General features: G+C 39.2%; 1 protein-coding gene across 1 annotated transcript; it reads left to right on the top strand.

The window, feature by feature from the left end:
- The first annotated feature begins 1,718 nt into the window (after positions 1-1,718).
- LOC143143202 (sodium-dependent nutrient amino acid transporter 1) lies at positions 1,719-17,794 on the top strand. The gene is made up of 11 exons (XM_076304213.1): positions 1,719-1,871; positions 9,595-9,684; positions 9,805-9,891; positions 11,092-11,341; positions 12,105-12,342; positions 12,593-12,967; positions 13,326-13,515; positions 14,408-14,584; positions 15,073-15,349; positions 15,493-15,587; positions 15,649-17,794. The coding sequence occupies exons 1-11, from the start codon at positions 1,863-1,865 to the stop codon at positions 15,820-15,822; spliced, it is 1,962 nt and encodes a 653-aa protein (XP_076160328.1). The 5' UTR covers positions 1,719-1,862; the 3' UTR covers positions 15,823-17,794.
- Positions 17,795-17,804: the final 10 nt, after the last annotated feature.

The raw sequence follows: 17,804 nt of genomic DNA, 5'->3' as shown, positions 1-17,804 counted from the left end.
CAAACGTTTTAATGACGTCGGTACTATTATGCCTCCTGTACGTATCCTTCGATCACGATAACTGATAAAATTCTTTATTTAGATTTACGTTTTCCAAAACTGTTCGGAGAACAATGGTGCGTATCAGTTTCTAACTAGGAAAGGACGAACAACGAAACTTTGACTCATATACCAATTACGCTACGGTCTGGTCTGTCAATGCTTATTATTATCGAAGATAAATAGTTTTTGCAAAAATTCCACGTTAATACTAAAACTGCCGACAGATTCCGGTATATTAACGTATACCTCGTATTTAGTGTTCCCGATTTCTCGATATTTTTCATTTCTCGAAAAATTGGATTACAATTCTTGAGAATTCTCGATAGTTCTCTCCTATATTTACAGATGGCGATAAATTCTTAGCTTCTTCTTACAGATCTGTCGGCATTCTAAATACGTCTAAGCCTTGAACGATTGGAAGGCATAATTACCGATAAATTACAGTCTCTATGTAAAATGTATAATTGATAAACAACACGAATTCGTATCTAACTTTTGCTTCAACGAGATTTTTGTGCGACGTTCATCAAAGATCTTATTTGCATCCCTCGATTTTTAACTCATTTACTAACGATAATTTTTATGTTTTCGTTAATACTGTTTTATCATTCTATCAACATTGCAGAAGATGCCGATCTTCAATGATATTCGAGAATTTAGGTACACACTATCTTTATGATCGTTATCGGATTATAAATAATTCTACGTTGCAAATTTTTTGTTTTAATTACCGGTTAGCTGAATTTTATTTAAATTTTTTTATTTCCTCAACTCTTGATAATTCTTTGATCCGTTCTCAATTAGAGAGAGAGTGCAACACCGATTCCTTAGACTTGTCTCCTACCACACCGATAGCAACGCATCTATGTACGTTTGCTTACTGCCATAATTATAAACTCATACAGTTGCAACTTGGGTTATTGACTCTTGAGCAGCGTCGCCCTGTAGCCAACCTGCTCTTGGTACATGTGTAAATTAATAAATCAGTCGATTATCCGCTCAGATATTCCGCACAAATTGAATTTTCTCGTCTGAGCTCGGAAACCTGTAATTGCATTCTCTTTTTCATAAACCACCCTCGAACGCTTTATGACAAATTCAACCGCATGGAAATGTAATTACTTAACTGTATTGCATATATTTTTTCATCTATATATTCTATCTCATTACTGAGTTTCTTTGTAATTTTATTTTTTAGAACGATTGTAACCTCAAAGCGGACTGCAACCACACAGGATCGAAACTTAGAAGCGAATGAAACGTGTGCCAACATACGTTCTTAGATCACTGCTTCGATCAACATTCGAAAAGTACATTCAACTGTAATCTCATCCACGGTTAATAATTATTATTCTTTTAATACTTGATATCAAATTGGGATACATTTTTACTACAATTCTTTAATCTTTGGAAATATGTTTCCTACAGGTTTTAAATACTCGATGAAATTCTTCGTACACTTTTTTGTGCGATTACAAACAAAGAACCGTCTCCCCGGAGTTATAAATTTTTCTCAAGAGTTGGAAAGGGACAGGTAGAAACAGAGCGAGAAACAGGAATTGTATTTCCCCCTTTTCGGTCGTGTTTAGGTTCGCGATCCCTACCATCGTTTACTTTCGTGACAAGCGTGCCACGATCGCGTCAGTGGTTGTTTGATCTTCGTGAAGGTGTTACACCTGTCGCGTCCAGGTGCTATAGATGTCACAGAGTTTGAAGTTCGAGTTGCGTCGCGTATTTCACATCGCCGATACTCTTCCCCCTGATCGGATACACGGTATCCATCGTTGAAACAATCTGGTTTACCGGTGAATCGACGAATTATGCAAAAGGTACGATACTTTTTAGCCAAAAGTCGATCGAACTCGAGGTTGTATCCTTTCACGTTTGTCATTGAAATTTCTATCATCGACGAATACACGGATACATATTCGCGTTACGTAAAACTTTCAACGGTGAACGCGATAGGATATGACATAAGCGATTCTGCATACAGTAATTGTAATTCTTCGTTTAATCGGTCAAGGTGCAGAAAGTTAACAACATTATACGTCGAAGATCGAATATTCGGTTCGGTGATATTTTTGTATCCGTTGTATCGTTGTTACAATAATTTTCTATCCGTTATATCGATGGTACAATATTTTTCTATCCATAGCACGGATGGAGAAATTATTTTTTCTATCCATCGCATAGGTGGATAAGTTATTGTTCGTTCGTCGTTGAAATTTCTCCGATACGCGAACAGATAGGAGTGTTAAATAAAAAAAGGTCTTCGATGCGCCGGTACGTTTTAACGTGGTGAAAAATCTCACACGGTTGTAACCGAAATGAAGAGATCGAACGTTTATTTGAATCGAAGAACGTATTCGTGCAATGGAAACGTTTTGGACCGGACGCTTGTTCCGGATAGGTACGAAATGTAAAATTACAAGAACGATAAAATGCAATATCGTCGCAGCGATGATACAAAATAGAGAAACCCCGAAAGGAGACGGACAAGAATTGTAAATATCTACTCGGATATGATAAAATTGTCAAGTACGTGCTCGAACGAGTAAATCGTCGGAATAAACATTAATTCGACGTCCGATCCAAGTGATCGTAACGCGGATAGTAAAAGCGCGGGAGTTTCGTATGCTCGAGATCGCGCGCGTGGATCGTCACGAGTTGACAACAAGTCAAACGAAAGTCATTCGTGTAAATGCAGCCAAATCGAACTTCCACGATGAAATACACGATCGTGTGTGTATATATATATATATACGTCATTATTCCAAATATTCTTTGGCTATGAAATCAAAGTAATAATGAAAAAAGACTTACGGATGAAATTGATGTTTTCTTCCGATTTCGAACCATTACGTCGCGTAACATTGGGAATATTTTAAATTTACGTGTCTTTTTTACTTTTTTATTTTCTCTGCGATTATATCACGTCTGATCCTTTTCGTAATTTTACATTTTGCGTCTATCCTAGGCAGAACGTAACTTTATATCGTTTTATACCTATTGAGCTTGTATCGCACCGCATAAAGTTACTTTTTACTTCAATCATAAATAAGTAAACGTTCGAATCGCCGAGAAGATTAATCTGTATTTGAATTTCCGAAGTCAGCTACAAGATTCCTTTCTACGTTGTTAGAGAAGTTTCCTTTGTAACATTTTTCATCGTAGGTTGTATCGCGTGATCGTAATGATACAGCTATGATGTTGCCACACCGACTACAGCCACGTTTTATTCGTGTACACGCTCTGGCTTGCGGAGATCGATCCGCAAAGCGAGAACGATGATTTTCGAAAATGCGAAAATCTCGTGGAATAATTACGAAATGTTTCAACGACGAATATTCAGTGGAACGGGCCGCGGACAACCATCGGTTACATAAAGCCACGTGCACGTGAAAGTCTAAAAATATGAAATCAGTGGCTGGACGCGGTAGGATTGACAAACACGATTGCAACCATCGAAGGAGCCGCTTTTGGACGTTTCGTAAAGAACGATACGAGATACGTGTAACATTTTTCGGAACGCGAATTATTCCGCGATGATAAAGAGAAAAACTCTTTCGTTCTTATTTTCGTAAAAGAGTACCTATACTAATATTTTATACGACATTGTAGAATATTTCATATGACATTGTAGAATATTTTATATGACATCATAGAATATTTTCCCCACCGATATGGCAAATCTCTATTCGAGTCTTTTAAACTGGAGTAAAACGTATAGTACTTATTGAACAACCTTAAGTGTAGTTACGTATTACAATTTAACCGTGCAAGGTTCATTCAACGAATCATGGTTTAGAAACTGTAACTATAAATTAACCCTATAACGTATGTATTTATTCTTTCGCTATCGACGAAAAGGACTTACTCGATTTAAGTGTCACGAGTTCGAGATTTTGCAGTACAACTTTCGTTACGATTGTATATAGTTTATTCGCCTCAGATTTTAACAAATTCGACTATTCGATAATCTAAAATACAGTAATTTTAATTTACGTAGGGACAAGAGTATTCGAATGTATTCGTACTCTTATATAATTGGTTCGTGAATCGTGTTTCGAAAGCTTCTTGATGTTTCTTCGATCCATTCTGGTATTTTGATACTTCATTCGAAAATGGTCCACACGCAATATGCACTTCGTTCTCTGCTATTCCACACGTCGGTAATCCCAGTTTTTAACGTTCGTTCGTTCGTTCGTTCGAAATTTCGCATTTTGTTATTCCTGGATTCTATTTTCACCCATAAATGTATAATCAGGGTAGTGTGTGGACTTTGTGGCGGTGAGTTTCCTATTTGAGGCAACTGGAAGGTGAATTTTCCACGGTTTAGCAGTTACGCGTGTTTTGCCGTGGAAAGTTACGTCCTGGTAAAAAAGGTCACGTTGGAAAGTCCCTTGCAACCTCGGGTCAGTCAAGGTCTGAACACGGGGAGCGTTCAATGAGTCGGAAGAAAATTCGCGACACCCTTTTCAAACTGGCGGAAATGACGTTTCGAGAATTCATGTAAAAAGCGGACGTTACTCGCGCATAAACAATCGTAGTCTTACTGATTGCACAAATATTACATTGTAACGGAAATTCGTTCCATCGTCGCATGTATCGTGTTTCTCATTCAGCGATCGATTGTTTAATTATAATTTTAGATTCGTGTCGATTATCTCTATCGACAAAGACCTAGAGATTACGATCGGTGTCTGTAATAAATTGTTTGCAAACTGGAATAATTTTATCTAACATTGTAGAATATTTTCTATGATATTATAGAATATTTTATATGACATTATAAAATATTTTGTATGACATTGTAGAATATTTTATATGACATTGTAGAATATTTTATATGACACTGTAGAATATTTTATATGACATTATAGAATATTTCATACGACATTGTAGAATATTTTATATGACATTATAGAATATTTCATACGACATTGTAGAATATTTTATATGACATTATAGAATATTTTTCCCACCGATATGGCGAGTCTCTATTCGAGTCTTTTAGACTGGAGTAAAACGTATAGTACTTATTGAACAACCTTAAGACAAAACTTATTGTAGAGCCTATTACGTTGTTCGTAAAGTCATTTCGTATTTTTTCTATTAAATTATATATTCTCCGTTTTGGGAAACGTTCCGAACAACCCAATAGTTTCTAACGGTTAGAAAATGATTAAATTTCATTGATTATATATTTCCATCGTGTTTACTTCTCGGTATTGTCATCAATAGTTAGTTTTATACGGTGATAAATGTCTACGAGTCGGTAGTAAATGTCTTTTCTAAACGTAAGAAGAAAATCTTACACACTGTACACGATCGAGGTTCCAGGGAAATTGTCGCAAGGGAACGTATAATTAGTAATGTATTCAAATGCAACGTAAGTCGAGCAGATGGTAATGCAGCGGCTGAAAGTGTGATGACCGCTAACTGACCAAGTCACGTACACGCGACAGCGGCCGTCAAGGTGTTAACGGACTCGCGGAGAGAGAGAGAGAGAGAGAGAGAGAGAGAGAGAGAGAGAGAGAGAGAGAGAGAGAGAGAGAGAGAGAGAGAGAGAGAGAGAGAGAGAGACGGGAACTCCCGGTTGTTTCGCGCGAGATCCCGGTGCTTTCGGTACGCTCGCGAAACTCGTCAAAGAGACACCGTGGAGACGCTAATAACTAAGAAAGCAAGGACACTCGTGCAAACAATCACTTTCGTCGTGACGCAACGCTGCTCGTGAAAATAAAAAAAAAAAAAAAAAAAGAACAAGGACCGAATGAATCGTGAAAGTCTCATTGTTACTTTCTCATCGCGACTAAACGAATTTAACGTCGTTTCTTCCCGTCGTTCGACTTTTCGTTCCCGCGAGAGCAAATTTCGTCTCGAATCGAGGAGAACACATCGAGCGAAGGGTTACTGGGATCTACGGGAAATTATTCAAACGATGAACTCGTGTAACAAAATAAGAATTATAATTAGAATTCAACGGTTTTCGTATTCTCCGTTTTGTACCGTTTCTTGCACCGTTTTCTACTAACAATTATTATTATTGTCGAGTAACGAATGAACGAATAAGTCAAGCACTCGTTTAGGATCCTTGTAGTACGATTCGTAGAAACGAACGAAATTTTTCTTCGAACTTAAAAACAGAGAGAAGCAGCTGATGCACAAGGAAACACATCGGTTCTATTGTTTCCAACTAATTAACTTTAATTACGACTGATTGTTAATAAAGTACGCTCGAGACTGCTCCGTATCGAAGCTAATTATTTCGAGAACATTATTTTTAAGAAAGATAGAAACTTATCCTTTTACGGTTCTGTCATAATATTATAGTTAAATCGAAAAATTAACAAATATGGCCCTAGTAGGAATCTCTTCTACACGAGGGCCCTGACCCAAAGTTTCCTTAGTTTCGCGATATATTTCTTTGGTTACCCTCTTTGTTTATTTTTTCGAGTACACGTAGATTGAAAACGGTCGTGAATCGTTACTGTTTCTCGTTCGTTCGCTCTGTATCATCGTACCGTGTGAAACGTGTCAATTCCTGTTTTCTTCATTTTTTTAATTGCGTTCAACACCCGCGAGAAATTTTTACGAACAAAAAACCGGAAGCCGCCGAGAGTGTTTAGCCGCGCGGAGAGGTTCGCAGCTCGTGGTATTAGATTCGATATTATAAAATGATTCAAGTCGTAGAACCGGCTTCTTTTACGCAACAAAAAGATAATAATCACCATCGTGCGTTGGACGCTGTCGTAGATCCTTGTGAAACGAGGGTAAATTCCACGTTGCCGTGTGCAATTTCACTCGAACGCCTTGAAGGATCTTACGTTTGAAGCGTTTCAGTGTCGTTTGCAACCGAACGTAGTATTAACAACAGTCACGTAAGTCTAGGCAGATCTACCCAACGCTAGAACAGAATCTCGATTATTCGAACCGGATGCTTTAACATTTCATAAACATTTCGTTTTTCAGATTGTTTCATCGATCTTCAAAAACTTCCAAGTTATTAGCTTCTTCGAAAAGTCGTTTCGTTTACAAAAATGGAGAATATATAATTTAATAAAACGTTTATACACTCTAACAAAAATCGTGTTTCATTTTCACCAAAAAAAACGAAACGACTTTCCGAATCAACCTAATACAATTCGTGTCTCCGTAGATGATCGGAGTAAAAAATAACGAACGGTGTTTATTTGGTGCAAGATTATCGCACAAGCAGTGAATCAAAACAACGAAAAAGTTCATTTTCCTTGAAATTATTTCAGAAATAACGTTCACCAGGATCATTTGAATAATTCACTAATTTCTTTATCGAAGACGACATTACTCGACATTATTAATTTCATCGATTGTAAAATCAAAAGAAACATTATCGTGAACCGAGTACGATCGACAAGATAACAAATTGTTTGAAGTGTACTTCTGCAACGAACCTTGTATTTCGTGTGCATAAAAATATCGTTTCGAATTGAACAGGTGAGCTGAATGTTTTCTTACACTTGGCACGATATTTGCACACGTTGGGAAATTTCCCATTAATTGCTATTCGCGATTATTACACGGCGATCGTTTCATCGACGGGTCTGTAGTAATAACAGAAATCGGATACGCTACAACAGATTCGAATCGAGATTTTTCCGTTAATTCGATAGCCTGCTTCGTATGCAACGGCTAGAACTTTCGTTGGGTGTTTACTGGAACGTTAGGCTGTCGTAACAATCGTACAGTTTCTGACCTACTGAAACGTTGGAAATGTCGTGTGTTTTCACGCTAATTCGAACGCATCCGCGCGCGACAACGAGCGAGGTATGCGGCTCCAAAACAACAGGACACGGAACAATCGTGTTTATTAACGTATCAACGCCACACCGTGTATGAATTACGAAAGTCGATCTTGGCATACTTCTCTAAATTTGCGTGTATCCGATAGATGGAAATATATACGCGTCGTTTGTTGCGAGAGTGGCCTAAGTTGTTCGAAAAAATTACAAAAATGAAGCTTCGACGAGCAACGCTTAAGAAACGTGTCGATTTTATCTGCGAAGAAGTTTCGATACCAACGAGGTGAAATGTATCCTCGTGTTAACTGAATGAATTCATTTGTTAAATTGGATTAGATCATCGCTCGTTACGAAAACGGTGTACCTAAATCCACGGACACGAATGTTCTTATATTTCTACAATAACAATCTCACGTACCGAGGTGCATGACATCAGCAAAGTATAAGAACACAATGAACTTTATTGCCACACATACTCGAGAGTCGATGCTCGTGTTGCGCGTTTACAATCGAAGGTATACGAAATTTCAATTTTTTTATTTAAACTCGATTTATTTCTCTCGATTTTCAAGTGGAGGGCTTGTTTGATCGTTCGGTTCGCTTTGTGTAAAATTCGAACAATAATAATCCAACGATGATAGTCAAATATTAAAATACATTGGGTTGTCGAAAAGTCATTTCGTTCTTTCGGTGAAAATGAAACACGATTTTTTAAAAGCGTATAAATATTTTACTAAATTATATATTCTCCATTTTGGAGAACCAAATGACTTTACGAACAACCCGATACATAGTTTATTCGCATTGAATTGTCAGAATTACGTACAAGTTAGAAATGAACCGATAGGGAATGAACCGGTAATAAGAGAACTAAGGAGATGCGGTAGATTTTAAGGATTCTGGAAGTTAGACGAATTCGGATGAAACGGGACAAGGTTTGGGAAGTTTCGTATAGTACATCGAAGTGTTTACGAGAATCGGAGAGGGTTTGAATCTTCTTCTTTCGGAACGGCCTGTACAGGTGCAACGAGGATCACGACTCGTAAATTACGACTCGCGTAGCGTGCAACACTGCAGCGTTGCAGACTTTGGAAAGTGTCCTTGCGAGTGACAACAAGAATGGCTATGCAGAGGAATTAGTTGTTTCCCGTCACGGTTCGTTCACACTGAATAATCGTCAAATGACACAGTGGCGCTTAAATAAGAAGAAAGCGTAATGAATCGTCATTAACACGATTAACTCGGACGTTCGTAGATCTTCGTCATCGATTTGAATTATATTTTCCAGAAACGAACAAATTATATAATATTGATCGTGTGACTTCCTTTTTCTTCTTTCACTTCATTTTGGCCGTGAAACAGTACATTGAATCAAACGTTTTACGCGAACGTTTAAAGCTCTATCTTATTTTTTCAAAAATTACCAAAAGTGATTATTTCTTAGTCGTTTACACGCTTATGAATTAATCAATACTCGAAATGAATAATAAGTTACCACGCATAAGGTGAAATTTCCTTATTCGGTTTTCGATTGTTGTTATATTAAGCTACAGAGTAATAGTGTACAATCTTTTGCATCGGTGGATGATTCTTGCTGATTTTTGAACAAGTTTCAAACTTTGTTCTTTTCAAAAGGAACCGGATAAACCGAACGAAGGATACACGTGGAATTGAATGTTAGAATTTCCGAAAATGAACATTTGAATATGGCTCAGTGTTCAGTGTAATTATTTTTAGCGTTATCAACGACCGATTTGTTTTATTCTTGCAGCAAGGAAGACAGAATGCGGCGTTCGTCGGGGACGACGGCCATTCGACGACGGACATTCAAAACTCGAACGCGAACAGCATCGTTCAGAAGGTAAAAATACGACGCTGTTTATTTCGATTGCGCGACGAATCTCAATACGAAGTCCAGAAAAGTATGATAATACAAATTCGAATCGATTGTAAAAATGGTGAAACTCTGTTTCTGTTCCAGAATCATGGCAACGACAATTTCGGCTTCGATTACGGGATTCAAGACGACCGCAAGGTGCCGCTCCCGTTGTCGATTCCGGAGGAAATGGTATCACCTTTGAAATCACAAATCGTAGATATCGCAACGAAATCAGCTGGCCGCTCAAGGTCACCAACTCTCCCCTCCCCAGAACTTCAAATCTTTCTTTGCTTCTTTAAACTGGCGCATGCTTTCTCCCGAAGGTCGATCGGAGAATTTTATCTTATCGTTGGTTACAACACCACGGTATCGCGGACCAATTAAAAGAATGTCGATGGCCCTGAGATCTCGATGGGAACATTTTTATCTTCGGAAGAAAGAACCGTTAACACTTTAATTACTAAATTACTCGTAGTTGACGCCTACGCGAGGAACGGCATTGAGAATCATTTTATCCAACGTCATTCTGCCAGTCGATGCGTTTACTCGTAATATTTATCCTTTCGAAGCAAACAAGAATCCCCCGTACGCGTTGCTTCTTATTCTTAAAAGAAACCGAGATACAGTACCGCTTACCCGCTTTCAAGACCAAATTTTTACCCAACATTCAAAGCACGGAACTCTTCAAGTTTTTCTTCTACCTCGAATTATTCGTTACATCTTCGTGACCGCATTAACAATGGACCAGGGTCTCCTCGATGAACACAAGTCCAAACACGATCGCATTGTTCTTAATTACGTACAACATTTTTTAGTATTTTCCATCCTCGAACGAGATCGCGTTTGGATTTACTTTCATCGAGAAAACTTCAACGCAAAATATAGCAAATTTTATCTAACCTTTATACGGTACATATATTCCCGCGACATCGCTTCGAAGTTCCACGACACGCTACCGACGTTTCGTCTTGAAAGCGGGAACCGCTGTACAAAATCACCCATACACTGTCCGAAGGTTTACAAGAGGTTCGCTCGTAAATTTCATCGCTCGTATTTCTCGAAATACCATCGAGCGAACCTTCGATAATCCTACGTGGGTATGGGTAATTTTAACCCTAGTGCGTTCCTCGGGTCACTCACGACCCATCGCGTCCCCACGATACGTTATTCAACTACGATCGAAGTTATCGAAACAGACGAACGCTCCTGTAGTTCCTCAGTCCTTGCGTCGTGCAAATATTATAAAGTAACAAACAATATTATAAAGTTCCATACATACGGAACGTTTATCACCCAAGGACCTTGTGTATTATCGAACGGAAGAACGCATTAAGGTTAAGACGATCGTGGTGAACGAAACGCCCTGTGCATTGTTTGAAATTCGTAAAGTCGATCGCGGAGAATGGAGAAAAGAGGCCGACCTGGGGCAACGGATTGGAATTCCTGATGTCTTGCATCGCTATGTCTATCGGCCTCGGCAACGTTTGGAGGTTCCCCTTCACCGCCTACGAAAACGGCGGTGGAATCTTCCTCATACCTTACATCATCGTCCTCTTCGTCGTCGGTAAACCGTTCTATTATCTAGAGATGATAATGGGACAGTTCTGCAGCAGATCCTCGGTGAAAATGTGGGCAGCAGGTACGAATTTGTCGATAATCGCTACGAGCAAAGTATGATACTTCGCCAACAGTTTATTTCTCGACGACTACGCGCTACAATACGATCGAATGCCTTCTGTATTATGGAGATCGATAACACGAAGCCGCGTTCTGTCTACAACACGGGTTTTTTTCAATTTTCAATTACACTTGCAATTATTAGGTTGTTCGGAAAGTCATTTCGTTTTTTTTTTTTTTTTTTTTTTGGTGAAAACGGAACAGGATTTTTTTAGAGTGTACAAATATTGTATTAAATTATACGATTCTCCATTTTGAAAAACGAAACGACTTTCCGAACAACCCAATAGTTTCTAACGGTTAGAGAATTATTAAATTTCGTTGATTATGTATTTTCGTCGTGTACTTCTCGGTATTGTCGCCAATAGTTAGTTTTATACAGTAGTGAATGTCTTTTCGAAACGTAAGAAGAAAATCTTACGTACTGTACACGATCGAGGTTCCAGGGAAAATTGAAAGAGTTCGCGAACTAGCGACACGGGATATCTGAAACGCAAATAATTCTTATCCGGTGTTTGTTAACTTTGATTTCAGGATGCACGCGCTCGGTATTTATGAACAAGCCTCTAGATAAAAAGATAATAAAAAAGAAGTATACGTAGGTAAATGTTCGTAAGCGTGCCGCGGGGTGATAAATCGAGCGGTACCGGTTTGGCGATGTGTTAGAAACATTCCAACATTGATAACGCGAATCGAAATCCAAGTGACGCTTCAATTGTCCGCAGCGCCGGGATTTCGAGGTGTAGGCTGGGCCCAAATGTTCTCCATGCTCGCCGTAGGCACTTACTACTGCTCTTTGATGTCCGTGACTCTTTATTACTTGATCGGAAGCTTCCAATCGCAACTACCTTGGTCCAGTTGCCTCGAGGAATGGAGAGACTCTTGCGTGGATTCGGCTAGATCCTACAATGTTACCGAACGAAACGTTTCCGGCATGGTCACCTCTGCTGAACTCTACTTTAGGTGAGTAGTCCCGAAAGTATTGTTCGGACAGTCATTTCGTTCTCCAAAATGGAGAATGTATAATTTAATGGAACGTTTACACACGCTCTGAAAAAATTATGTTTCATTTTCACCAAAAAAAAAAAAAACGAAACGACTTTCCGAACAACCCAATAAACCCAATAAACCCAATAGATACGCGTTTTTGAACGTAGAAGTTATCCTTGTCGTGTACGATGCAAGCTCGCTACATAGAACGCTTTCTTATTAGGAAAATAGTGTTGAAAGAGAAGCAGACGATCGACGACGGTATCGGGATGCCGGATTGGAAGCTGACGATCTGTTTGCTGATCGCTTGGGGCTGCATATTCGCTGTGTTGGCGCGTGGCGTGAAGAGCTCGGGAAAGGCGGCCTATTTCCTCGCGCTCTTCCCTTACGTCATCATGATCAGCTTGCTGATCAGAGCGGTGAGCCTGGACGGCGCCGTTAACGGGATCGTTTTCTTCATCAAGCCGGATTGGGGGAAGCTGTTCGATGCGAACGTCTGGTACGCTGCTGTCACACAGTGCTTCTTTTCACTGTCGGTGTGCTTCGGTGGTGTCGTCATGTACTCGTCCTACAACGACTTTAGACACAATATATACAGGTTACTCTTTGAATATAAAATAATGCTTGATTAGAGAAGTTTGATGATGGCTTTCAATGATTTTGAGAGCAGTCGTTGACAGGATAAGACTATGTTTAAGAAGCTCTCCACGGAACGCCGGGTCAGGTCGGTGTTGCTAGGGCGCACAAATGACAGTGTTTACAAGTCACGTGTCAATTTAGTAAAGGATACGTTGCAGTATCGGGATCCTGAAATCGATGACAACTTCAACATTTTCTTATCGTTGAAAAGAACAAAGATACATCGTGCGGATACAGTCGGTGTCCCACTCTGCATGTCTCTTTCGTAAACGATTCTTCGGTACAACGTGTCTAGTATACCATTCAACCTGTTTCAGAGACGTTATAGTAGTTACCACCTTGGACACCTTTACCAGTCTCATAGCAGGTTTTACCATTTTTGGTATCCTTGGGAATTTGGCGCACGAACTCGGTACCGACGATGTCGGCAATGTTGTTCGTGGTGGAACCGGTCTCGCCTTTGTTTCTTATCCGGACGCTATTGCGAAGTTCAGTGTTCTACCGCAGGTGAGAATTCGAGCGCACGAAATAATTGGTAAACACCTTGTTCGTCGAGAGTAAATCCGGTCGTGTAATTTTTTTTTGCCACATTTTCTTCCCGCTCGATTGCAATTTCGTTCCGCTGGAAAACCGAGACCGTTGAATATATAACGGAATATGGAGCAGCGGACACGATACAATTACAAACAAATTAAAGCGGCCGAGTTCTTTGTTATTACACCACGTGGAAATTAACTCGAGCCACTCGGCGTAATCGAGATACGCGTTAAAGCAGCCACGATAAATACACCGACCCGATTTATTACGTTTTACAACCATTGGATAAACCAACGCGGTTCAACGCACAAATATCACAAAGATGAGAAAGAAAAAGTTTACACAAAGAACGATAAAACCGTCGAAAGATCAAGAATACACGATCGATAACTTTCATCGTTATAGATAATACGATAACGTTTTTCCAAAAGTTTGCAACGATTTTCGAAGTCTCGATTTTCGAAATATCTTTCGGAAAATCGTACAACGTTTTTCGAGGGAAACTACTTTTTCGTCTTTTTTACGTACAACTGTATTTGTTTTTTCTCATTTCCGTGGGAATTATTTTTTACTTTCGATGGTACACTTTTATCGTACAACGATCGAGAAAACAGATCGTAGAACTGTTGCACGTTGTGAAGTAATTGCGTATCCGCAGCAGTGGAAATTCGCCACTCGGACGTAGAACGTGTTTGACATGTCCGCGTTGAAGGCTCGTTTAACGCTTTATACTCTGTCGCGAGCCTCGGAATTACAAGCGTCCATGAATTTTACTTACACGTTTACGGGCTCGAGGTGATCCAGATTTCATTCTCACTCGAACGTACGAACGAACCGTCAAGGATTTTACCGCTGTTCGCAGCTGTTCTCGGTGCTGTTCTTCCTGATGCTCTACGTACTCGGCATTGGAAGCGCCATCGCTCTGGCGGGCGCACTTATCACTATCATCAGCGATCAGTTTCCAAATTGGAAGCACTTGTACGTGGTGCTCGGCACGGTTACCTTCGGGTTCTCCGTCGGCACTGTTTATTGCACGCCTGTAAGTAGTATATCTGTGTATAAATTTTTTTCATTCTAAAAAAGAGAGACGCCAATGTTGTAATCAGCGATCATTATTCCCAATTGAAGTTAACTATTAATCCGTTTCAGAGATTATTATACGCAATTAAACTTAGTATTAACGTTACAATATATATATATATAATATTCAAATATTTGAACAACGGATCGAAAGAGCCATAGTCGTTCTACTGTAAATAATAAATCGTTACGTTGTCCCTTAGAAATTCAATTACTCCAGCTATCATCGTTTTCAAATTTCAGTCCAGTCGTGAATAAAATTAACAATAAATTCTTCAAAAATGTTGTTTTTACATTACTTTTAATTACACAGAGATCGCTGTAATTATACTTTTTTTTATCTACGGTCGAGCAAACGTGAGGATATTTTTGCGTTCAAGTTTCAAATTGGTAGCTTTTTTTTTTCGTAAACAATAGTCAAAGAGAAAGACCTTTCTGTACCTGTAGGGTGGACAATTCATCTTGGAGTTGGTCGATTACTACGCCGGTTCCTTCGTCGTCTTTATCTTAGCCACTTTGGAGATAATTGGTATCTTCTGGGTGTACGGATTGGAAAATTTCGTCGACGACGTGGAATACATGTTGAAAAGAAGACCATCCGCATATTGGAGGCTCTGTTGGAGCGTCATCACTCCCCTTTTGCTGACTGTGATCTTAATTTACACATTGGTCTCTTTGCGACCTTTAACTTACAGCGGTATCTCTTATCCGGCTAGTGCACACGGTACGTATGTATTAATCATTTTTAACGAACTTGTTAACCTGTTAACCGTATCGGTACGGTGGACGTGTTTGTTATAAGTGTTTAATCGACCAATAGAATTGCGATAAGAATCGTTGTATTTGATTTAAAAAATCGAATTACAGCTGCTGGATGGAGCATCTGCGCCTTCGGCGTATTGCAGATCCCTTTCTGGATGATTTACACCATGATCTCTAAAAGAAATTTGGGACTGTCCCAGGTACGAGCAATAATTCATTACGATAATTGTACACGTGACTGTGACGGTCGTTCATTTACAGATGATCAAGTCAGCCTTCAGACCATCCTCGGATTGGGGACCGAAGAATCCCAAAGAGTTGGCCTCCTGGCGCGAATTTAAGGAAACCAAACGGAAAATTAGAGAGCAACGAGACTGCTCGAGGATCAAGCAGTTCCTTTACGTGATACTCTGCTGGGAGGACAAGCTCGTGTGATGAAAACTATCCATCTCTGTTCTTCGTAACTCTACAATAATTTATGTGTCGATCCTACGGGCACCTAATGGCCGGAGAACATTTTCAGAGATGAACGATAAAACGGATTCGAGTTTTTAATCTTTTAATCACGCTCTTCAAGTTTTCCACTTATCATTGATCTGTACTCGTCGATAAGTCTTAACTTGGATAAGTTAACTTTGTCTCTAGTTTCTCGCGCAAACGTTCGATCTAACCAGAGAATTTCTCAAAAATCTATCAAAGGATATCTTTTTTGTATTGCTTCCATCGTACGCGTTCAGTTTCTACGTTCATCTTCGAAAGGTTCGCCTCGCTTGTTCAGTTTGCCGTCCTGTAAATAGTTCGTACCTGTGTAGACGTAGACTTCAACGGCTCTTCAATATTTTATCATTTACCAATTTCTACAAAGTATTTTTTATAATTTTAGAACGAAGAGAAACGGTTGCTCAAAGACAACGGATGTCAACGTGGGAATTTTTGCCCCGTTTTAATGTCTTCCGATCGATTCCTCGTTTTCAAGTGACAATCTTGGCATTGGATTCGAGCAACGGAATCATTGCATCCGCTGTTTACGTTATGATTTTTACTGGTCATGGTTCGAGATAAAAATCGCTACCTACTCTGTTTTCAAGTAAACCGACGGTTTCGATTTTGTCACTTGAAAGCGGGCACTGCTGTACTTAAACAGCGGACGAGTATTTGGAAAGAAGCGTCGTTTTGAGAAATAAATTATCGTACCACGATACACCGATATTCGATAAATTACAAGCTTTATCGGACGTCCGTTGACTTCGAAACCAGTTTTTTCTTTCAGCGTCGTGAAGCACAGTATTAACCAGAAAATTGAGTAGCAGTGTAACTTCTGCGACCACTACTGCCGCGAAAAGTATTTTCTACTCTCGCTTTTATTTATTAACGTGGTCGGTTCTTTTTCGTACTACTTACTGCCTCTCAAATATCTAGAATACAGATTCAATAGCATTTATTAAAAACGCGCAATATCGCGTATCGTTTTCGATACCGCGTTTCTCGGATAATAAGTTACTATAATAATACAACGGTCGTTCAGTTTTGTCCACGACAATCGACGTCACGGTACCCTCGTTGTGCGAACTTCCGAGTAATTCGTAATCCAAGAAATTTCAATCGTCGTTGTACTCCTCTTCCTCCTCGTCTTCTATCGGTACAAATAATTGTTCTTCCGAGTCCTGATTTTTTGTATAGAGTAATAAGCGTGTTATTAATAGTTGCACCGACGTTGACAAGTGTACTCGAAATATTTTAGATAAAAAAATGGAAAAATTTTACAGACTCGTGCTCTGAGTCTCTCCCTTTCGATCATCAGCTCCAGCTCGAACTCCTTTCGTCTCATCCACCGTTCCTCGCATACCTGAAATTGTGATTTTATGTATTATATAATGTACTTGAGGTACCTTTTCATACGTATATTTGCATAAGGAAAAGTATCAGTTTCGAGAATAGAAAAGATAGTTTACAAATTCGTCGTTGTATTTATTAAAGGTTAAACGCAAGAGTGTTCCAGTAACTATCGAAAATAATACAGGGAAGAATTTTTTATGGTTATTTAACTTTGTAATTCAACAGCCAATGGCCAAGGTATTCAATCGGGTCTGAAGGCTTCTTCGCAGCAATTTCACGAATGCCACGTGACAAAGGTTTGCTCAAAGACTTTTTCAAGTATAATCCGTCCAGTGACAAATATTCATCTGGAGACGAAGACAGAGAAACGATCGAATCGACATTTTCTCGATCCTTTTCTATATTCCACAACGTTTCGAGCTGCTTGATTTCCGTATCAACGAATCCCATCGCCTTTAACATTCTGAACGATAATGTTCCTTCTCAACTTAATGCAATAATAAAAGTGAAGTATGGAATGGTATCTCTAGAAACATTTCGCACGAAAAAGGGAATAAAATAATTATTAACAGCCACCTAGA

This window comes from Ptiloglossa arizonensis, chromosome 2, assembly GCF_051014685.1.
Source record: "Ptiloglossa arizonensis isolate GNS036 chromosome 2, iyPtiAriz1_principal, whole genome shotgun sequence".
NCBI classification, from domain to species: domain Eukaryota; kingdom Metazoa; phylum Arthropoda; class Insecta; order Hymenoptera; family Colletidae; genus Ptiloglossa; species Ptiloglossa arizonensis.
This window is presented reverse-complemented; position numbering and strand designations above follow the sequence as displayed.

Coding starts and splice junctions, on each gene's coding strand:
- LOC143143202 (XM_076304213.1), top strand. Junction 9,685..9,804: donor CGAACAGCATCGTTCAGAAG/GTAAAAATACGA, acceptor TTTCTGTTCCAG/AATCATGGCAACGACAATTT. Junction 15,588..15,648: donor GAAATTTGGGACTGTCCCAG/GTACGAGCAATA, acceptor GTTCATTTACAG/ATGATCAAGTCAGCCTTCAG.